Source organism: Copadichromis virginalis, linkage group LG4, assembly GCF_057382275.1.
Source record: "Copadichromis virginalis isolate Kocher_CV1m ecotype Utaka linkage group LG4, C_Virginalis_male_GT1.1, whole genome shotgun sequence".
Lineage (NCBI taxonomy): Eukaryota > Metazoa > Chordata > Actinopteri > Cichliformes > Cichlidae > Copadichromis > Copadichromis virginalis.
Window position 1 is genome coordinate 31,166,624 of NC_140621.1, and position 23,334 is coordinate 31,189,957.

The 23,334-nt window shown below is 39.3% G+C and overlaps 2 protein-coding genes and 3 non-coding genes across 7 annotated transcripts in view; 3 read left to right on the top strand and 2 right to left on the bottom strand.

Moving 5' to 3' along the window:
• kcnh6a (potassium voltage-gated channel, subfamily H (eag-related), member 6a) overlaps positions 1 to 8,388 on the top strand; it is a 27,548-nt gene extending 19,160 nt beyond the window's left edge. For 2 of the 3 annotated variants that reach the window (XM_085454886.1, XM_085454885.1), the window contains 8 exons: positions 96 to 295; positions 1,096 to 1,348; positions 2,017 to 2,210; positions 3,147 to 3,246; positions 3,334 to 3,621; positions 3,823 to 4,006; positions 4,537 to 4,744; positions 5,253 to 8,388. In XM_085454886.1, the coding sequence (XP_085311012.1) occupies positions 96 to 295; positions 1,096 to 1,348; positions 2,017 to 2,210; positions 3,147 to 3,246; positions 3,334 to 3,621; positions 3,823 to 4,006; positions 4,537 to 4,744; positions 5,253 to 5,540 (1,715 nt within the window). In that variant the 3' untranslated portion in view covers positions 5,541 to 8,388. The remainder of the gene's footprint in view (positions 1 to 95; positions 296 to 1,095; positions 1,349 to 2,016; positions 2,211 to 3,146; positions 3,247 to 3,333; positions 3,622 to 3,822; positions 4,007 to 4,536; positions 4,745 to 5,252) is intronic. The other variant, XM_085454884.1, reaches the window with a different exon arrangement.
• Positions 703 to 775, top strand: trnac-gca (transfer RNA cysteine (anticodon GCA)). Its single transcript has one exon. It is a non-coding gene; the product is annotated as a tRNA-Cys (tRNA).
• Positions 4,052 to 4,123, bottom strand: trnac-gca (transfer RNA cysteine (anticodon GCA)). The gene has a single exon. It is a non-coding gene; the product is annotated as a tRNA-Cys (tRNA).
• On the top strand, positions 7,828 to 7,899 carry trnac-gca (transfer RNA cysteine (anticodon GCA)). Its single transcript has one exon. It is a non-coding gene; the product is annotated as a tRNA-Cys (tRNA).
• Positions 8,139 to 15,147, bottom strand: dcaf7 (ddb1 and cul4 associated factor 7). Its single transcript, XM_085454887.1, has 7 exons — positions 14,708 to 15,147; positions 14,235 to 14,393; positions 12,668 to 12,779; positions 12,442 to 12,560; positions 12,144 to 12,353; positions 11,778 to 11,895; positions 8,139 to 9,405 (listed from the first exon to the last, which is right to left on the bottom strand). Exons 1-7 carry the CDS (start codon positions 14,843 to 14,845, stop codon positions 9,233 to 9,235), a joined length of 1,029 nt encoding a protein of 342 aa, XP_085311013.1. The 5' UTR covers positions 14,846 to 15,147; the 3' UTR covers positions 8,139 to 9,232.
• Positions 15,148 to 23,334: the final 8,187 nt, after the last annotated feature.

Below are 23,334 nucleotides of genomic sequence, written 5' to 3' on the forward strand. Positions count from 1 at the left end.
CCTATTTTTTGATGGTACAGAGATAGACAGGAGAAATATAATCAAATTTATCACAACCCCAGGAGTAAATTGTTTCTGCCTTCTGTTCCATGCAGCTTTGATGTATGCCAGTATATTCGGAAACGTATCAGCCATCATTCAGAGACTTTACTCAGGCACGGCCCGCTACCACACCCAGATGCTGCGGGTCAAGGAGTTCATACGTTTCCATCAGATCCCAGGAGGTCTGAGACAAAGGCTGGAGGAGTACTTCCAACATGCCTGGTCCTACACAAACGGCATCGACATGAATGCTGTAAGGAAATGAAAAAACTTTGACTGCTGCCTTCCCCTTATGAGCATGCTTTCAAAGTGCAAACGTCAATGTGCACGTTCAAAGCACCTAACTGAAGTACAAATAATGTGTTACAATTTATAGAAACACTTGCTGTCCTCAAGTTCTCAAACCAGTTTTTCTGCATGTCCAGTGTTTGACCTACACTGGCTGCTTGCCGTATTCTATGCTGCTGCAATGGCCCAGTTTTTGTGTGGTGATCTTTTAATGTCATGTAGTTCTTAAAAGTAGTAATAAGTACAAATCCAGGCTTTGTTTGATGCACTTGCTCCCAGAAAAAAAAGTTTTCGTAATATTAAAATAAAACCTTTATAACACATTTTATTTCAAACGTTTTCAGAGACTTTTAGGGGCATCTTTGTGTTCATGGGGGTATAGCTCAGTGGTAGAGCATTTGACTGCAGATCAAGAGGTCCCCCAGTTCAACTCTGGGTGCCCCCTCTTCATTTACAGACATTCATTGTTTCCGGTGTCTCATAGAGAGACCCACTTTTCAGATGTGATGTGCGTCATGTTGCTGGTTGGGACATCCCTGCTAACCAGAGCGCAAGAGCAGAATCAGTGCCTGCCAATTCAATGAGGGAATAGCTTATCAATTGTAGCTCTCATCCTGCATGCATCAATCTGATACTCTGCTCCCCTCCAGACCTTTTTCATGTGCTTTCACGTTACTTCTTTTTTTATGTTACAGAAGCTTAAAAAAGAAACATAATATGAAGACAAAGTTAGATTTCCTGTGTCCCATTTGTTTCTTCCTGCAGGTTTTAAAGGGTTTCCCTGAGTGTCTGCAAGCTGATATCTGCCTTCATTTGAACCGCAGCTTGTTGCAGAACTGCAAAGCTTTTCGAGGTGCTAACAAAGGCTGCCTGCGGGCTCTGGCCATGCGATTTAAGACCACCCACGCTCCGCCGGGTGACACCCTAGTCCACAGTGGGGATATTCTCACTGCCCTATACTTCATTTCCAGGGGTTCTATAGAGATCCTCAGGGACGATGTGGTGGTGGCCATACTGGGTGAGCTGCAAGTTGCTAATAAAGAGCTTTTTATTATTACTTGTTAACACTTTAAGAAAAATCATTTCATTTTCCATTTAGTTAAAATAATTATGACCAGAATACAATTTTCAAGGTTAAACAAAAAAATTCACCTATTTTTGGGCAAAACCAGTTTAATTTGTTTATATTTATCTGATTATGAAATGTTTTTTAGCTGTTTTATTTTGCAGTCCTGTTTGTTTTCCACTTACTTGTTCTTTCTCTTCCTGCAAAGTCACAGCCAGAACTGACATTGGCCCTTAGTTCACATCAGCACACACTTGTGTGTGTGTGTGTGTGTGTGTGTGTGTGTGTGTGTGTGTGTGTGTGTGTGTGTGTGTGTGTGTGTGTGTGTGTGTGTGTGTGTGTGTTGTGTGGCCAGAGGTGTTTGGGCACAGCTCCACTTTCATTCCACAGTGATTGATCATCAATAGAGCCAGCACTGGCTTATCCAGGCTGCACAGGTCACATCTTTGTGGCTGTACTGCTGTGGATCAGGTCACTGTGGTGCATTCTTTTTTAATAATGCATTAAACATTAAACAAGAAAATAAATAAATAAAAGAACTGACATTACCCTGTTATTGCTTATACAAGGATGGGCTTGCCTAATTGAATTTTCCACTACTTTTGCTGTGATGTATGTAGGAAAGAATGACATCTTTGGTGAACCCATCAATCTGTACGAGAGGTCAGGGAAATCCAGCGCTGATGTCAGGGCTTTGACATACTGTGATCTTCACAAGATCCTGAGGGACGACCTTCTGGAAGTGCTAGACATGTATCCTGATTTTTCCAACATGTTCTGGAACAATTTGGAGATCACCTTCAACTTGAGAGACGTGAGTGCCACCAGGGGGCGTTGTTACACAGCATCCTGCTTGTGATTAGAGTTTAGAGTCATAGATTTATGTCTCAAGATCTATTCTGTTAGTAAAAACGTAGCAAATCAACTGAGATGTTGTCATCATGACATCATAAACATGCTAAAACTGCATTTTCTGCCCCGGTTTTAATCGGTCCCCTATGCCTTTCCTCTCTGTGATGAGTGTAACTTTGTGTGGGGTCACGCTTTTCTTTTAATTTCTTTTAAGGGTTAGGGCAGAAATACCTGCCTTTCTCTTTTGGAAACAGGAACTTCCAGTTTGCTGATCTCTAGTGCTGTCAAGAAGATAAACTAGAACCATGTCTATCATTTCAAAGTAAATGAATCTATTACATTTTCCAAAATGCTCCCATATGACTTCATGACGTTGTTATTTCTTGTTATTTATAACTAATATTTATAACAGTACAATAAATAGAATAGAATTGCCCTTTATTGTCATTGCATGTGTACAATGAAATTGTGATCAAACATGTATAAAATGTCCATTAAAGACATTTCTTTTCATATATTACTCTGTCAGTCCTGAAATAATCACAGTGGCTAACTGGAGCCTTCCTGGTTTCTGAGTGTGGTGCCGTTTCAACTTAAAACTAAACGGTTTGGAAAAGCACTTAATGTGAGGGCCCTCCAGACAAACATGTAAATATAGGCAAAGTGTGCAGGAGGGTTTAGAGGCAGTATTGAAACTGGGGCATTTGAACAACACACTCAGTAAGCATTGTGCCACAGCGCTACAAGTGGTTACCAGTATCAGAGGTAATCTTAAGTGGTAAAATCATAAAGATCTCACCTAGATTTCTAAATATACTGATGGAAAAGGTGCTGTATGTTTCTTTTAAGCAGGAGATGTGGTTTGTAATTTTGAATTACTGAAGCTGATCTGTATCAGGTAGATAGAATAAACCAGACAACCCCAGGCAGGGACTCTGAATGTGGCTATCGTCTGACGAGGCATCGGAGAAGCTCACTGCGTCGGAGAAACAGGCCAGGTGAGTAAGGGACGCGGTCTAACGCCAAATGCTCCTGTATCAACTTATTGTCTTATTCCTATCTGAGCTGTGACTCTGTGTGGACAGACGGGATGGATCGTGAAGACTCTTACCCAGATCAGTCACGTTCGATGTCAAACCACCACCGGGGAACAATGGCAGGATCTCATTGGGAAGACCTCTGCAGCAGTGCTAGTATATGTTCACAGTCTAGTGATGAGGAAATGAAGCCCATAGGACACAGCAAAGGGGAGTTGTACCCCCATGCGGGTGATACCAGAGACTATCCATCCGCAGTAGTCAACCTTCTGCCTCACAGTGGACCTTCAGCTGGACTCGGCCCGCCTGTAGACCTTGGAGGACCTCCATACTCAGGTAAAATCCACTTAAAACACTTTTGGAGGCACAGAGAACACAAAAACTCCACAAATGTAAATTTTTTATTCCATTTTAATTTGCTTTTTTTGGTTTGAATGCAGCACTGATAGATAAATAAAAAATAACTGTGGAGTAATACATTCGCATATTTTAACAAACATTTTTTCAAGAAATGATTGTTCTTTTACTTTTGCACAGCAGCAACCCCTATCAACATGCCAGGCCTGTATAGCTACTGGCCAGACCGCAGAGCAAGTCAGTTTTCAGACAGCCAGAGGCGGCCATCCTCAGTAAGGGCGAGTTTTCACCCTTCACCCTGTGCTGAAGATCGGCCCAGTGAGCTAGAGTCTCGATTGGAGCTGCTTCAGTCACAATTAAACCGGTAAGCTAGACTTATGTTGTTTTAGAATTAAAGAAATAAACAAAAAGGGGGCACCCGGATTTGAACCGGGGACCTCTTGATCTGCAGTCAAATGCTCTACCACTGAGCTATACCCCCGGTGCAGAGGCCCCTGGGAGGTGGATGCATTTGTCACTGTTGTCCCAAGGCAGTGTTTGCATTTCAGCTCCACCCTTTCTGTGTTTGCATATCAGTTTCCAGCTGAGTGCTTACTACATGGGGCTATTTTGCATGTGTGTGAGAGAAAAGGAGGAGTAAGAACAAAATAAACAGAGATAAGAAAGGGTCAGGGGTGAGACTGAAAATGTCCATCATGTATGTTTTCTTTTAACTGCCTGCCTGCTTCCACGTGAATGATCGTGATGATTCTATAGCGACAGATAGAGAAAAGTGTGTTAACACTCATAATGCTTTATAGAAGTGTTCTGACCAGGATCAAATCATAGAAATCAAAGAAAAAATGTGTGAAAGAGTCTTGAAGCCATATATCTTTATCTTCTTGTCTTGTCCAGACTGGAGACCCGTATGACTGCAGACATTAATGTGATCCTGCAGCTCCTTCAGAGACAGATGGCTCTGGTGCCTCCGGCCTACAGCGCTGTGTCCCCCAGCCCTCACCCACCTCATCCCACCACACTGTACAGCACGGGCACACCCACAATCCACACCGTCCCTCCAAAGCAGCCACCACAGATCGACAGCACTGCCTCATTACTCCAGGTGCTTTACTTATCATATGCTATGTGCAATAAGATTGCTCCTCTATAGTCATTACTTTTTTTGACACTTTTGCCAGAAAAACTATTTAAGCAATTCAATTCAGTTCATCAGAGTTGAAAAAGAAAACAAGAACTTAAGACATCCATAATCCTGAAAGGAAAAAGAATAACAGAGATATCTGATAAATCTACAAGTCGAACGATGATTGTTATCTCCAGGTTTCAAGATAACAGACTGCCTTTTCGCCCCAATCATCATTTATGTCTTGCATTATCTGTAGCAAGAGATCAGTTAATGCAGGATCTTTCTTCCTTGCTTTTGGATTCAGAGCACTTTTTTTGAGCCCAAAACATCCATAATATTAAACTATTTTTTAAAATTAGACTCTAAAAAAGATTCTGACCTTTGTGTCCCGCAGAACATCAGTCAGGCCGTTTATTTAATATAATTAAATTATACACTACATACATCTAATCTTGTATGAACTAATACTTCTCTGTCTTTCCAGAGTCCAGACTCTGACTGCAAGCACAAATCCAAGGATTCCCTGTCCAGCGGGATCCATCTAACTGTGGCATCAGATGACACCATGTCCATGTCACCAGAGGCAGACCGACCACATCTACCCTCTGTCGACCTCACTCCTCCTCAGATCTTCTGCTCTGGAGACCAAGAGCCTTCGGGACTTCTGTGCGGCATCCAGCGCTTCCCCTCTCTCCCGGAGCACCTGGAGATCTCCACAGAAATGCAGGAGATCCAGAGGCATGTGTCTGATCCTGTCCTGCCGGGCAGCTAGAAGAGCTATCACTGACCCTCACACCCTACAGCCTGGTACTTTGGACAGTACAGCCATATTTTCCCCACATCGGTACTTCCTTCCCATTTAAACCTCCTCTCCTGTTCAGATGCTGCTGTGGAGCGTGGGATGCCTTGCCTTTCACATCACAGAGGGTACACAGTGTCTCGAGTTTCTCAAGCACAGACCGAACAATGCCCTCAAGGCTGCTGTAGTTTTGTGCTCCAGCATCCCATCACTCCCAAAGTCCTGTGCAGTAAAGAGCAGGATGGTGCACTGACATCTACAGGACATGCCAAGCAGTCACTGGATCTCAAAGCTACACCAACCGCTCCTACATGGAGGCGTCCTTGAAGAGAAGTGAAATGACAAGAAAGAATTAAGAGGTTTCACGTTTGAAGAATTATCTGCAGTCACTTTGTGTAAGAATTGCACATTTAGATTTGAACATAGAAAACTATAATCAGCTATTTGGAAATGAAATTATTTTCATATTGCAAATATTTATAGGTACATTCAGGACCATGCACTTAGTAAATGTAACAACTGTGAGTGGTTTAGGTTCAGTGTTTTGTCGTTGTTGTGTATGTTTAAAAATATCAAAAAGTCGTACAATAACTGTCTCACACACCGTGAAGGATGACGATTTATGGCAGACGTAGGAGAAAGCGTCGTTTTCATCTCATATTTCCTGTTGCAGCATTTTGATGTGAATGAAAACGTGTCAAGCGTGTCATGAGAAAATATTAGAATATACACAATGAAGCAGCACAGAACAAAACAAAAAACGCCAAAGTTTCATGTACATTTAAATATAGCTCTTACAGTTTTGTTTTTGGTCACGAATGCTTTGATTGCTCCCGTTTCTGTGTTTGTTTATCCGCTCACCTCAGACGTGTGTCGACTATTTCTCAAAGCAGCGTGGTCACACGGTGTCGTAACGCTCCTGATGTGTTTATCTGAAAGTGCCAACAATGAAGGACTTGTTCTCTCAGTTATTTTGACTCGCAGTGGACAAACCGCACCCTGGACGCACGTAAAGGGAAATCAGCTTAGTGGCAATTGAAGTGGATGGTAACTGTCAATCGCATACAGGCGCAGAGACGACGTCTAAATGTGCGCCGAGATGATCTCTCAGTTTCAGCCACGGGGTGAATGTAATGACCTATTAAGCATTTATAATTCTGTGAAAGGCTTCTTCAAGCACAGATTCCTGTTATTTGTCTTTTTTAGATTAAAGACACACTGCAAAGTTACTTCCTTTTGTTTTCCAAGTAACTTACCCGAGCACTGGGATAATAACTGCAATGCCAAATGAAACATTGCAAACACTTCAAAATAACAGAACACACTAAAGCTAAGCTTTTCAATGAATATATAATATATTGTCATTTAGGAGGACGGGTTTTCCTAAATATTGTACACCTCAGCCCGATCAACAAGTTGTAAGAATACGTGTATAAAAGCAAAAAATCTTGATGTAAATTTGGCCAACCTCACATTCAAGGTCAACTTTTTTTGCACTTCTGCACCGTTTTCAATTAGGCTGATGTTTTCAGGTCTCTCAAAGGAAGGCCGCTTATGTCCCCTTGCTGTTGTGTCACTTGCAGTGGCAGCTGGATGTCCTCTAATGTGTCAAAACAGCAATCCTGCAAAGCCAAGGGGAGCAGGTGATGAGGAAGTATGACGCGTGTGGCCAAAGAACTCAGGGCATCACACTAGAACTCCTTGTTGATAGTCTCACACTCGGGACAACTTTATAGTGCACAACAGGATGAAGCCAGTTTAGTATCCTCCTGGGCTTCCTCTTAACCCGACATGTGAAAAGGAAACTGTCCACTCTTCACATGAAAACTGATGAAAAAGCTCAGTTCCTGGAAACCCAGCTTCCGTTGCCAGTGGTGATCCGCCGCTCAAAATTTGGGTCAGTGCAAAAGAAAAGTTCATGTTTAATTTCTGTGACAAATTTAAAGCATGTGCCCAGCATAAGTGGTCATAACGTGACTTCTAGGGAGTGATCTAAATTTATCAGCTGCACAGAAAGCTGAGTGGAAGAGCAGATTAGCCCAATTTAAAATTGGAAGGCTGCACCTTTCAGAATTTTCAGGAGGAATAGTAGTAAATTCTTATGAAAAGCAAGTATCAGACCTTAAAATTATTGATGGGAAGTGCAATGTTGAGGTTTTTTTGCACTGAAAAAAAAAGCTACCTCTTTTACAAGAACAGTGTTTTTGACCTATCAGGGAACTGACAACTAAGAAGAGAAAATGACAGTATTGCACCTGTAGGGGGTATAGCTCAGTGGTAGAGCATTTGACTGCAGATCAAGAGGTCCCCGGTTCAAATCCGGGTGCCCCCTCTTTTCACCCTTCTACCAACACAAACTGAAATTATGTTTATTGGAGAGAGGCAACTGAGCGTAAGGTGAAAATGACCCCGAACTGTAAATAGACAGCTCTGGCTCTCTGAGAACTGCAGGATGAATGTGCTGACAGCAGTAGCTTTCTAAATAGATTAACTCGTGCCATGCAAAGGCAGCAACAGTAAAATGATCTTACAAAAGCTGGGGGGCAAAAAAGAAATAAGGCAACACAAGGCTTAGTTTGTAAGACATGGAGGAATACAATTTATTTGAGTAAATTCCATATTAAACTTTATGAAAAGAAAAAAAGACTACGGCATGAACACTTGTCTTACAAACAACTTGAGTTGATATATTTATATGTATGTACAATTTGTCTTGTAATGGCATGCTACAAGGACATGACCCTTTAATTACTGAAAACAACAACAAAAAAAGAGGCAGACATAAACAGTCAGAAAGTTTTTTCCTCCCATTTTTACAGCTCACGCGCATGAAAAAAAAAATGCAGCTTTCCAAGCACAACTTTCTACATGTAAAAATAAGACAAAGAGGAGAATAATTGAATAATTGGGGGGTGGGGGGGTGGGGGCAATAAAAGGTTGAACAACATTGCTCTGGTAGGTTTTGAGTGCTGCTGTACACGGTTGCTTCACAGCATCGCCAGCCGAACTAAAACACAACATATGATGACACACCACTGCAGTGACAACATGAACCCTCTCAGGTTATTTTACATTTTTCGAAAAGTTGCACCAGTCACAAGCTTGAGGCTGGGCACAGTCATCTGAAGAGAGTACATACACCCAAATTTAACAGCTTTAATTGCCACAAGGGTAAACAAGACTGCAATATATTAATCCTCGAATTATCGATAAAAAGGTATGCATTCACGAGAAAGGCTACAACATATTCCTACATATTAGAGAGGCCATCTTCTGGCACCTACAGTAGCTGGTATCAACCTTTAGAAAGGAAACAGATGAAATGTACAAAGAAGGTAAACCCTTCATGAATATCACACGGCTGGCTACAAATCACACCGAGGAGTACAAAAATCGGACTTTCATACGCAGCAGCTCAAAGCACTCGTGTCTCTTCCAGCTGCTGAACACTACCATGTGAGCAAAATAAATAAGTGCTTAAACACGGTTAATATAACAGTAAAGACATGGAAAAAACATTGTAAACCAGGTTATTGCGGAGCAGGTGTTTAATATTCCAAACACATTCAGAGAGTTCACTCGACACCTCATCCTCGTCTTGAAAACGTAGGAATGAGAACGGAAAAAAAAGTCCACATCTGAAATGGCGCTCCTTCTCCGTGACTTCACACACGCAGGATCTCCAGGCAGTTGTTATAGCAGATGGCGATCCAGTCCGGCTGCGTGGAGGCCCACTGCACGTTGTTTATCTCGCCTTCGGCGGTGTAGGCCAGGATCGGGTCCTCGATGGCCCGTGGCATCTGTTGGATGTCCCAGATCAGGGCCTGGTGGTCGTCAGCTTAGAGGAGACGGAAAGAAAAGGGAACAATAAAATGTAAACAATCAATTAATGAATTTTTTAAAAAAAAGAACAGAAAAGGAAACCCGGGAAGCAGGCAAAGCAGAGATATCGGTGCTGAGGTGGAAATAAAATGTTTAAGTGCTTCCTCTAACATAATTATGCCAGGGCTGGGCAAAATAACTTTAAAGAAAATGTAACAAAATGAGCACACTGCTAATATTGAATTTTCTTAAAAGCAGCAAAGAACGGTGCACCTTTCTATCCAGACCCTGGCTTAAAGCTGGAAAACTGCTGTTCTGATCTATTCTGACGTGATGATGTGCGGCAGAGTCATCTTAAATCGTGAATCGAATCTTTGTTATACTTTCTACAGCAACGAACACAACATTTGGATAACTGCTGCACTGAATATTTGGCCTATCCACGGGCTTTTTATGACCGATTTTATTAACTTAATCACTGACATACTGACAACAAAGAGAAGGTTGTTTCAGTTACCACAAAAAAAGAAAAAAAACTAAATGGGAAAGGCAAAGCACTCTTCTTTAAAGAGAAGTCTCGCCCAACACACTTTTAGAAAACTAAAGTGTTTTTATTAAATATCGTTTTGTATTTCTGCCCAAACTTATTTTAAGTAGACAAATGTTGGTTTTGGTGTTTAAAGTAAAATCATTACACTTTGTTAAGGTCATGGTTTACAAGACAAATCAAACCATTTATGCAATATTTCATGTCCTAAAATACGTGAGACTCGGTACAGAAAAACCACCCATAAAGAAACAGCCTGACACTGTCAAGAAAAGGAATTTCCGATAATTCTAATGTTTGTTATCTCAACCTCACGGTCTGCAAAACATCTACAATAAACTGTAAATAGAATAGAATAATCATTTAATTGTCCCACAAGAGGAAATTTGGTAAATAAACCATGCACTATTTCGCTCCATATCCTCATCCAGCAAACATTTTGGCTATAAGGGGAAACCCCCGCTCACGGCGTGGGGAGTGAGTGCAACATTCAGTATTTATCTATTTGCATTTTTCCTAAACCAAAATAATTCAAAGAACGGACACAGTTTGCTATTTCAAATTAAAAATTCTGAAGAAACGAACAAAGACCGATCAAATCTGTTTTTGCATGTTAATCTAGATGTTTTGACATTTAAAAAGAAATCTAAAAAAAAAAAGTTTTGTAAAAAAAAATGTGAAGACAAATAACATTATGCACTCCACACTGTATATAAATGCCACTTGTTTTGCACATATTCAACTCTGTATATTTTATATATTTTATTATTATTATTATTATTATTATTTTATTTTATTTTTTTACTATTTAATTTGTAAAAATGTGTATACACACACACACACACACACACACACACACACACACACGTAGGAAAATATTTAGTATACACATCCAGAAATGCATACACTATTATATATTGTACATATATTTATTAGTTTCAGGTTGGCCATTCTTGTATTTTGCTCGTTTGTGTTGTTGTGTTTGCACATCTCTGTTGCTTGTGGGGCTCGCACACAAGAATTTCACTCGCATGTGCTGTGCCAGTGTGCCTGCTCATGTGATGTGACAATAAAAAAAAAAGAAAAAAAAAAAAAGTGATTTGTGATAAATGAAAGTGAACTTTGGGTTTTTGCATGCTGTGTCGCTTGTTTTCACTGTTGCTTGGCAGTAGGTAATGCACCTCCCTTGCTCAAATATGGTCGAAGCTGTTTGCCAAATATCATAAAACCACAAAAATAAAATAGCATGTTATAATCTTTTACATAATGCACCAATTAAACATTTCATGGCCCCTAACATCAGAAGCAGGACATACGACTACAGTCAAAAGCCTCAATTATAGCCCGTTACAGACATGGACAGGTGGAGATTTGATGGCCAAATAATCATGACTGTTACACTTTTTTGTAGTGTGCTTGAAGTCTGCTGCTTGTGGTAGATGGAGCGTGTTTGTAGTTTGTGGAAATGGAACAACAGTATTTAATGGGCCAAGCACAACATTTCACAAATTTCCCACTGAAGGATAAAGCCCCACTAAATGGTTAAATTACCCACACGTAGTTTTTTTCATATTGTATATGTCGCTATTTGTCTTAAGCATATCAAAATACAAGTGAATGACTTTGTAGCATGAGTCCTGGTTTTCTGTTTCTAAGAAAAGATAAGTTAATATTACAAATCAAAATCCAGCATATTGGTATCTTACAAGCCTTTAAAAACACAAATATAAACTTCTAGTTAAACACTGAAGTGTGTTATTTTACGTCTTAGCGGTACCTGAGATCACACATCTCCGTGAGTGGTTCTAATTTTACTGAAGGCCTGCTTGCAGTTTGCTTACCTGCGGTGCAGATGTGACATGAGGAGTGCGGTGCCCACGCGATGCCGTTAACACAAGCGCGATGGTTGTTCAGCCGAGCCACTGGAGTGCAGGGCACGCGTACGTCCAGGATAACCACCTATTAAACAAAAAGATTTCAAATTAAATAATAATAAAACTATTTTCCTCAAACAGATAAAATGTGGCCTGATGTTACAAAATGGCTAAGGTCTTTCTGGGAATCTCCTTCTGCTGAGGTATTTAATGGAAAACTCTGGAAGAGGTACTTTGATAATTACATGCCCCAAAAAATCTAAATGTTACTTTTTTTGCTCCCTAAAACAAACAAACAAAAAAAAGTGTTATAGTATTTTAAAGCAAACCCACCTCCATGCCGTCCATGGCCATCGTGGCCAGGTAGTTGGGGTCCTGTTTGTTCCAGCAGAGACGGAGGAGCGGGTGGTGCTGGGGGTCCTCGTAGATGATGGTGCTGTGCTCGAGGTGTCGCAGGTCAAACATGCGGACGGATCCATCGGCTCCAACAGAGGCGAACATGTCTCTACCACCTCCTGCACGGCTGAACGCGATGTCATACACCTGCAGAGACAAACAGCTGGATTCAATTAAATATTCCTGTGCATACACAGCAACACAGGGATCACCTCTGGGCTCCAAACACACACACCTCTTTGTCGTGGGCGATCAGCTGGGTCTTCACGTGTCCAGACACAAGGTTAACTCGTCCCAACACCTGGCCGGTTTCCAACCCCCAGATTGTGCAGGTGGTGTCAATACTGGAAGTACCTGCAGAAAAAGCAACAAAGCTTAACGATTTCAAAGGTCACAAAAGAAAGAAAAACTACATTCAATTTAGTAACTCTTTACAGTTTATGACATACTGGGTTACTTACCAAGTAGATTAGGATCGACTTCATTCCAGTCAAAGGAGGTGAGGGGAGCGCAGAAGTCTGAGTTCTTGTTGTTATTCAGCAAACATTCAAGACGTGTTTCTGTGTCGCTGACCTGCAACACAAACCCAAGGACTTATACAACAAGTGCTACCAGCTAATGTGCCACCAGCCAGCCTCCAGGACGAAAAAAATCTTTTAGTCCTTTTACATGCAGTTGTGCATTTCAGCAGCAGACAAGTTAAATAAGGCTGGAAATACCGTTTTTACTTTTGCTATGAAAACATAAAAAAAAAAAAGACCAAATGCATCTTCTTAAAAGTCCTCAACAATTCACAAATGTAATATTTCCTGCTTTTAAAACAGCTGGATATGTTTTTAGCAACTAAAGAGGATTAAATCATGCATTTGTTCCATGAGGTAATAGTTAGAACAGCGGGACACTTTCAGTTCATAATAAAGAAGTAAAATGTGGGTCATTGATGTATTATTAATATATTTTTTTTTAACAACAGCAAAGCTCCATAGCGCAGAGACACAAAATAGCTCTTATTTGTTAACACAATTGGCTGTCTGATCCTCCAGTTACATTTGTTATCTGCTCATTTTATCTCCTAAGACTTTAACAAGCAGAATCGTGCATTCATTTCATCCCAGTTAAATTAATGCAAATTCTTCTTCGCCCCACAGGCTCTTACATTTAATCAGGTGACTTACTCCCCGTCTGTTTTAGAGTACAACTTAAAACATAATAGTAGGTATTAAAAATATTTAATGATCACTCTAAAAGCCAGTAGGTCATAAAGAGATGTCATCTTGATCTCTTCCCTGTTATTCTTCATCTTTCAACTGCTGCTTTTAGAGCACAGCAGCTCATCTCTCTCCATCTCACCCTGTCTCTAAGCATCCTCTTCTGTCACACCAACCCTCTGCATGTCCTTTCTCATTACATCTACGAATCTTCTCTCTGTAGTCCTCCTATTTTACTCCTGTCTAGCAGCTCCATATTCAGGCCTCCTTTGACCAATATTCGCCATCACTCCCTATGGACATGTCCAAACCATCTCAGCCTTGCCTCTTTAAATCTGGCTCCAAACCACTCAACCTGAGCTTTCCCTCTGATGTACTCATTTCTAATCATGTCTAATCTCACTATCACTCTAATAATTTAATCTTCTCTAGAACATACCTCCACTTCTCCAGACTCTCTTCCACCTGCTCCCTTCTCTCACTACAGATCACGATATCATGTGAACATCACAGTCCATGGATGCGCCTGTCTAACCTCATCTCTCAGCCTGTCCATCACCAGTGCAAACAAGAAGGGGCACAGAGCTGATCCTCACCACTATCACGCTGTACTCATACATGTCTTCCAACACCCTCGTTCCTGTGTGGTGACCCCTTTGCTCACAACATACTACTCTAACCGTGTCTTGTTTGCCGTTTTCTTTTAAATCACTTTTGGAAACTCGCGGTTTTAATTCATATTATCTATTATATTTTACTTGTTCTCTTTGTAGCGTGTTCAGGATTTTCCTATATAAAACACAGTTATCTGTATTCTTACCCTCCAAATGCGCAGGTAGTCCCCACTGGTGGCCAGCAGGTCTGGATAGACCCCCTTCGTGTCTGGGATCCACATGATCTTGGTGGTGGGGTAAGGGTGGTCAAATGTGTTCCTGCAGACAAACTCTGAGCTCTCTTCCTCCAGACCCACCAGCTGAACCTGTGCAGGAGGGAAAACATCTCCTGTCATATCAAACAGACGACCTGATATATCGGGAATGAAACCAAATGACTGTTCCCAAGGGGGTTCGGAGTTAGAATTATCCATTTATAGTGGCGTTACTAAGGGATATTATTAGTAATACACAACAAAAGACGCGCTGGTTATTAACACATATGCCCACTGTTGTTGTTTTAGTTTTACTGGTAAATAACAACAGATCGGACATTGTTATTGTACGCTAGGGCAGCTAGCATTAGCATTAATTCGTCAACGCTGCGTTAGCTGCTGGCGGCCCAAACCACACTGCGCACCTTGTTGTTGTATTCCTCCACGAAGCTGCCGAGAGCCAACCGAAACCGTTTGTCCGGACGGACGCTCCAGTTCATGGCGTACACCGTCCATGGCGCTTCGTATTTGTAGATTTCTTTTCTTTTGCCGTGAAGAGACATCCCCCCTCGAACTGCAGCCAACACACCAGCGTCAGCGAACTGCGATTTAAGTAGTCCCACAAGCGAAGTTCGACCGCTTCTTTAACTTGTATGAACAAATGACGGCAGACACGGCGACAGCGGCTATTTAAATGAGCAAATCTTGTCTGAAAGCAACGTTTACCACCACGTTACTTAACAAAGAGTACCATCGCTGGCTTCAACCTGAAGAAAAGGTCAAGTCACACGATATCCAGATGACTTCCGGTTAGTATTTCCAACATAAAAGCCCCTCTACTCTTGAATTTATTGGCGGTCAGCGAAGAAGCTTAGAGATGCATTACCGCCACCTGCTGGTTGGATGTAAATAGCGGGTGATTAAAAGGTGGAAACTGCTGCTCCCTGTAACGCCTGTGCTTCTTCCCAGGTTAAACTAAAACGAAACTAAAAGCTAAAACTAGTTGTGAAAAATAATGTTGTTTACTAAAATAAATATTTTAAAAAATAGACTTTTGAGAAATAATTAAAACTGAAACGATTTTGTGAATGTGGAAACCAAACTGAAACACTAATCAAGTTGTCCAAGTTGAACCAGTTTTTGAAAATGCTGAAATAGAGCAAATATTTCCTCATTTTTCTTCCCAAAAATTTCCCGACAAACATACAATCCATCATCTCATCACAAATGCAATTTCCTTTTACATGCGGAAAAAGTCGAAGAATGTTAGTTACTTTGCCTTTCTGGGGACAGCAACAGTACGTCAATGAGTCTAAATCACCTATGAGTAAATTGTCTTTAGTAATATCATATTCATACAGCTTACATCTATCAAATAATGTATGACATTTGCAACGATTGCTTTCTTCTCACTCGTGTGCTTTTGTTGTACAATGGCATAATAAGGACTACACTACATTTTTCATAATGCTTAATCAGCATTCGCACTGATTTGTTAATGTGTAATGTACTGCAGTATTTTTTGTGCAGTTACATATATATATATATATATATATATATACACACACACACATATATATACACACACACACACACACATATATATATATATATATATATATATATATATATATATATACATATATACACACACACACACATATATATACACACACACACACACACACACACACATATATATATATATATATATATATATATGTGTGTGTGTGTGTGTGTGTGTATATATGTATGTGTGTGAGTGTGTGTGTGTGTATATATATCACTCATAATAATCTGACAATACTATAATATTGGCCATATTATATTTACATTACCACAGGGAGATGATTTTAGTCTCATGAACAACATTAGCTAATTGTTATTTACTAACTAATCTTGAAATGACTGTTCAGTACAGAAATGAAGCCCAACAATCATTACAGTCCTGTGGTCTCAGCCTCAGATACTCAACTGATCAAAGTGATGTCATGACAAAAATGAATGACCAACAAAACATTTTTTTCTCCTTCATTTATGTCACATCTCCTTTCTCCTTCATGCATGTAACGTTTCTCGCGATTAGTATCATGGTTGCTAGGCAACCTGAACAGCGAGACGAAGGCTAGACCGTCCCATTTCACAAGCCTCTCACTTCTGCACTTCTTAATAATAATAATAATACATTTTATTTAAATAGCGCCTTTCAAAGCACCCAAGGACACTGTACAACAGATAAAGATAAAGATTCTTGTACTTATAGTACGCACCGTACGTAGTACGCGTAGTGCGCGTAGTGCGCGTACTTCAAGCGTGCAGACCCTGAATTGGGACACAGCCTACGAATTTGGACAGCCTTCGGCGCGTCGCTGTGACGTAATCGGTCTACAAATGCGGCCTCAGGAGGATGTAGCCCTTGAATTTGGACACGACCAGCGTGTACTTACTCGGCCATCTTGGAACGCACCCCGCTCTTTGATCCTTTGATCTTCACAAAGGACCATTCTGACGTCACGGTCGACTTCACGTTCTCTGCTAGTCCTTAAATAGGGAGCTCCTTTAACAGTTTACATTGGAGCATTTTCAGAAACAGCCAGTTGTTTTAGACAAAGCTAATACGTATTTAACCTGTGACACGGTGCTTTAAACCTTTAAAAAAATGCCACAGGAGTCATTAAATAACTTATCTTCTGGAAGCGATAGTGGAGATGAGTCACTAAGAGTGCAGCTTGAGGCTAGTGAGATGAGACTGTCTCAAATTCACAGAGACGTAGTGCTTCAATTTGAGCACAACCGTAGAAGAAATGCAAAACAAAGGGAAGAGCTCAAAAATATTAAGAAAGAAAACGCAGATCTCATGCAAGAGCTCAAAAATAGTTGGAAAGACAACGCAGATCTCAGGGAAGAGCTCAAAAATATTAGGAAAGAAAATGCAGATCTCAAGCAAGAGCTCAGAAATAGTAGGAAAGACAACTCAGAACTCATGGAAGAGCTAAAAAGTAGTAGGAAGGAAAACGCAGAGCTCATGGAAGAGCTCGAATATAGCAGGAAAGACAACACAGAGCTCAGGGAAGAGCTCAAAAAAAGTAGGAAAGACAACTCAGAACTCATGGAAGAGCTCAAAAATATTAGGAAAGAAAACCCAGATCTCAATCAAGAGCTCAAAAATAGTAGGAAAGACAACTCAGAACTCATGGAAGAGGTCGAAAATATTAAGAAAGAAAACGCAGATGTCAGGGAAGAGCTCAAAAATATTAGGAAAGAAAACCCAGATCTCAAGCAAGAGCTCAGAAATAGTAGGAAAGACAACTCAGAACTCATGGAAGAGCTCAAAAATACTAGGGAGGAAAACGCAGAGCTCATGGAAGAACTCGAATATAGCAGGAAAGACAACATAGAGCTCAGGGAAGAGCTCGAAAATAGTAGGAAAGACAACTCAGAACTCATGGAAGAGGTCGAAAATATTAAGAAAGAAAACGCAGATCTCAAGCAACAGCTCAAAAATATTTGGAAAGACAACTCAGAACTCATGGAAGAGCTCTAAAATATTAAGAAAGAAAACGCAGATCTCAGGGAAGAGCTCAAAAATATTAGGAAAGAAAACCCAGATCTCAGGGAAGAGCTCAAAAATAGTAGGAAAGACAACTCAGAACTCATGGAAGAGGTCGAAAATATTAAGAAAGAAAACGCAGATCTCAGGGAAGAGCTCAAAAATATTAGGAAAGAAAACCCAGATCTCAGGGAAGAGCTCAAAAATAGTAGGAAAGACAACTCAGAACTCATGGAAGAGGTCGAAAATATTAAGAAAGAAAACGCAGATCTCAGGGAAGAGCTCAAAAATATTAGGAAAGAAAACCCAGATCTCAAGCAAGAGCTCAAAAATAGTAGGAAAGACAACTCAGAACTCATGGAAGAGCTCAAAAATAGTAGGGAGGAAAACGCAGAGCTCATGGAAGAGCTCGAATATAGCAGGAAAGACAACACAGAGCTCAGGGAAGAGCTTGAAAATAGCAGTAAAGAAAACGCAAAGCTCTTGGAAGAGCTTGAAAATAGCAGGAAAGACAACACAAAGCTCAGGGAAGAGCTCGAAAAAAGCACGAAAGCGAATGCAGAACTCGTGAAAAATGTGGAAAATAATCAGCGCCTACTTAAAGTAGGTTTAGGTCTTGCCACAGTGGCCATTGTTGTTCCTGCAGCTTGCTGGGCCATCTCAATGCTTTTCGGCTAAAGTGAATGTCCCGCTCTGTGGGGTCATGATAATAATCAGAGTTTTGATATCTTAGCAGAAGATATCACCAAAACTTTCTGAAGTGTAAGAAATAAAAATTCATGCTCAATTGAGTCAAAGGCTTTATAGAAGTCCAGGAGAAGGATAAATGAGTCATCAGATATTAATGCTGAGTAGTCCAGAATATCCAAGACGAGTCTAATATTATTGGAGATGTGCCTGTTTGTCATAAATACAGACTGTCTCATCTACAATATCATTCAAAATATATTTCATTCTTCTAGCTAGCAATAGAGCTAAAATTTTATAATCATTATATAGGAGGTGTATTGGTCTCCAGTTGTCTATAAAAAGTAGGTCCTTCTTAGGTTTGGGAATTAAAGTAATAAGTCCTCCAGTGTGATAATAAAACCAGGGAAAAATGAAACCTGCTCCTGTTAAATATTCTTAAGTCTTTTTCTGTATAAATAGTGGTATATTTTTTTTTTCAAAAGATACAGTAAATAAAGTAGTGTTAGTAGTGGGTGATATCATGTAAACACTGTCATGATTTTATGTAAACATTTTGTCATTTGTAAACTATAAATGACATGGATTCTACACTGTAACAGATGTGATGTTCTATAAGGTGGTTTTAATTAAAAAAAAAAAAGAGGCAAAAATTAGTTTGTTTCTTTATTCAATTTTTGAACAGCGGTACTCAGTCAGTACATATTCAGTAAATGCAAATTATTTACATGGCAGTGCACTACAGGCATAAATCTAGACCCCTAGATAACACATTATGGCATTATTAGCAGTGACAACTCCTCCACAATAGCAGGTGGGACTTTTCTTTTTTGAGTTTCCAGGTTTTTAAAGATGTTAAATTGAATAACCTTGACATTATTGGTATTTTGGATATTAGTGATAAGTCTGGCACAGGGCAATCTTCTGCTGTGCTGTGCAAGTTGACTGTTGTTTCCTGTGAAATATCAACTGGCATTTCCGTGTTGCGGTCAACTGTGTTAGCGGTCTGTGCAAGTTCAGGAGCTGTCTCTGTCTCCATTGAGGCCACTGTTGTTGTGCTAGTGACAGCAGTGTCCTGGCAAAACCTCATTTCTGCACCTGCTGACAGTGAGCATAGGGCAATGACATTATCTACAAAATTACACAGCCTTTGTACGTGCTATGGAGTTTTTACGTGTTTTGGGGTTTGTACGTGCTTTGTCTCTAGCAGGCACCATAAATATACTTTTATTTATTCACTCCACATAAAATATAATAAATAAATCATATAATACAAAAACCAACTATTTACATTTCAACTTTTAACTATTTAAATTTTCAGCTTTTTCCTTTTAACCCTTAGATGCACACGTGGGGTCAAAAATGACCCCATGGGTTGTTTTTCTTCAAAATCTTTAAAATGAAAAGTTGTAATATATTCATATTCCAGGTATTCCTCATAAAATATGTTTGTAACATGAAGCCATTTCTATTTATTTATTTTTTCATTAATTAAAAAAAAAATGCAGTTTTTGTATCACTACCCCACTCTTCCAAGTGGGGTCAAAAACGACCCCAAGCAGTTCCTATGCAATCTGCTCCTCCCTCTTTTTAAACGAGGCAATAGGAGCTGCTCACATTAAAAACAACTTTATTTAAAAAGTAATTTTACACCTGATACAAACATTTTAAAAGTCAAACAATACACAAGTTTAAAGGAAGAAAAATATTTTTAAGAGTTTTTTAAGAATAGGGATGGTTAATATGTTTAGAAAATTAATATATAATATTTTTCAAATAATTGTCACCCAAATCAACATCATAATAAAAATATAATTAATAGAATATATAATAATGATGATAAGAAGAATAATAACAACAACTGAAACAGTTTACCTAAAAGCTCTTCTAACATTAGACTGCTTTTGAAAAGTTTCAATAGTGTCAATACACCGTAAGGACAAGGGAGTTACACAGTTGAAGTGTGACTGCTTGAAAAGACCCCATTCCCTCTCCTGCAGCCCGAGTGTCATCACGATCTTTCTTGTCTATTGGAGTATTGGGCATGACAATTGTTTTTTCGGTTTTTCGTATTAAACTGAATTCCAGGCTTTTAAAGATGTTAAATTGAATAACCTTGACATTATTGGTATTTTGGATATTAGTGATAAGTCTGGCACCAGGGCAATCTTCTGCTGTGCTGTGCAAGTTGACTGTTGTTTCCTGTGAAATATCAACTGGCATTTCCGTGTTGCGGTCAACTGTGTTAGCGGTCTGTGCAAGTTCAGGAGCTGTCTCTGTCTCCATTGAGGCCACTGTTGTTGTGCTAGTGACAGCAGTGTCCTGGCAAAACCTCATTTCTGCACCTGCCGACAGTGAGCATAGGGCAATGACATTATCTACAAAATTACACAGCCTTTGTACGTGCTATGGAGTTTTTACGTGTTTTGGGGTTTGTACGTGCTTTGTCTCTAGCAGGCACCATAAATATACTTTTATTTATTCACTCCACATAAAATATAATAAATAAATCATATAATACAAAAACCAACTATTTACATTTCAACTTTTAACTATTTAAATTTTCAGCTTTTTCCTTTTAACCCTTAGATGCACACGTGGGGTCAAAAATGACCCCATGGGTTGTTTTTCTTCAAAATCTTTAAAATGAAAAGTTGTAATATATTCATATTCCAGGTATTCCTCATAAAATATGTTTGTAACATGAAGCCATTTCTATTTATTTATTTATGTTTTCATTAATTAAAAAAAAATGCAGTTTTTGTATCACTACCCCACTCTTCCACAAGTGGGGTCAAAAACGACCCCAAGCAGTTCCTATGCAATCTGCTCCTCCCTCTTTTTAAACGAGGCAATAGGAGCTGCTCACATTAAAAACAACTTTATTTAAAAAGTAATTTTACACCTGATACAAACATTTTAAAAGTCAAACAATACACAAGTTTAAAGGAAGAAAAATATTTTTAAGAGTTTTTTAAGCTTAGGGATGGTTAATATGTTTAGAAAATTAATATATAATATTTTTCAAATAATTGTCACCCAAATCAACATCATAATAAAAATATAATTAATAAAATATATAATAATGATGATAAGAAGAATAATAACCCATATGGAAAAGAAATAGTAAAAACTTATATGTGATTACTCATGAAAGTGGCCACTTTCATGAGTAAATCATATAAGCCTTACATGATTTACTCATGAAAGTGGCCACTTTCTCATTACTTTCATATATTGTTTTAGTAAGTATCCAAAACATACAAGTTTCATTACATAATTTTTCAAGGGATCTTATATCTGTTTTCACTCTTATATGCTTTTCATACAAGTTTCACACAAGACAGATACAAACTTTATAAGATTTATATATATCTTTTCCATATGGGAATAACAACAGAAACAGTTTACTTAAAAGCTCTTCTAACATTAGACTGCTTTTGAAAAGTTTCAATAGTGTCAATACACCATAAGGACAACGCAGATCTCAAGCAAGAGCTCAAAAATAGTTGGAAAGACAACTCAGAACGAAGGGAAGAGCTCTAAAATATTAGAAAAGAAAAGAAAGTGTGTACTTTATTGTAGTGATGGGTCGTTCGCGAACGAAATGGCTCTTAGAGCCGGCTCTTTGACGTGAACGACGCGAGCCGACTCCTTATCGCGAGCCGTCACGTGGGTTGTTTTTTTTTTTCTTTCTCTCAGCCTCTCTCTCGCACTTTTTTTCCGCTTCACTCTGCACGCGAGCCTTGTGCTTTACGCTGGGCAGAGGGGGGAGGGGCGGTAGTTACACTCAGTAGCACAGGAACAGAGAGAGAGAAAGAGAGGCAGGGACAACAACATTAGAAAGGTATAGTAATCATCCACAACTATTTTCGGTTGCAGATGATAAAGGATTGAGAAAGTTTATTCATGCAGGTCCATATGACAGAGAATATGCATGTTCTTTTAGTTTTCATATTATAATTTATATTTAATTGTGTTGTGGTTTGCAGTGTTTTGTGTTCTTTTCACTTTAAATTTGTGAAAGGAAAAAGCTGAAAATTTAAATAGTTAAAACTTGAAATGTGAATAGTTGATTTTTGTATTATATGATTTATTTATTACATTTTATGTGGAGTGAATAAATAAAAGTATATTTACGGTGGCCCCTAGAGACAAAGCACATACAAACTTCAAATCACGTACGAACTCTGAAGCATGTACAAACTCCAAAACACGTAAAAACACGTACAAACTCCAAAACACGTAAAAACTCCAAAACACGTAAAAACACGTACAAACTCTGAAGCACGTAAAAACTCAGAAGCATATAAAAACTCAGAAGCACATAAAAACTCAAAACACGTACAAAAGACAACAGAAGTGCTCCAGGATGCTGGGCGCAGTGTTGAGCCTTTGTTATCTTGTGGCTACACAAGCCAGCAAGTACCAACGACCGGATTTGGTGTGTGGTAATAACAGGTAAATGAACTTTTTTTTAAATTATTTGAATATATATATGAGTGCCTGTGTATAAATACACAAACAATACACACATGCTTTCAATTGTGTAATTTAAGTGATCTAGTAGCTCTGCTTTGGAAGTTCAGTTCATGCTAGAAATGTGTTTTGGAGTTTGTACGTGTTTTGTCTCTAGGGGCCACCGCATATATTTATATATAAACATATATAAATAAAACCACTTGTTTTTACGTTAGTAATTCCTTTTGTGCATAATTTTATATTATTGTTAATAATAAATTAATTAAAGCAACAAAACAACCTGAAGAGCTGGTTCGGAGCCGAAAGAGCCGGCTCTTTTTAGTGAGCCGAACC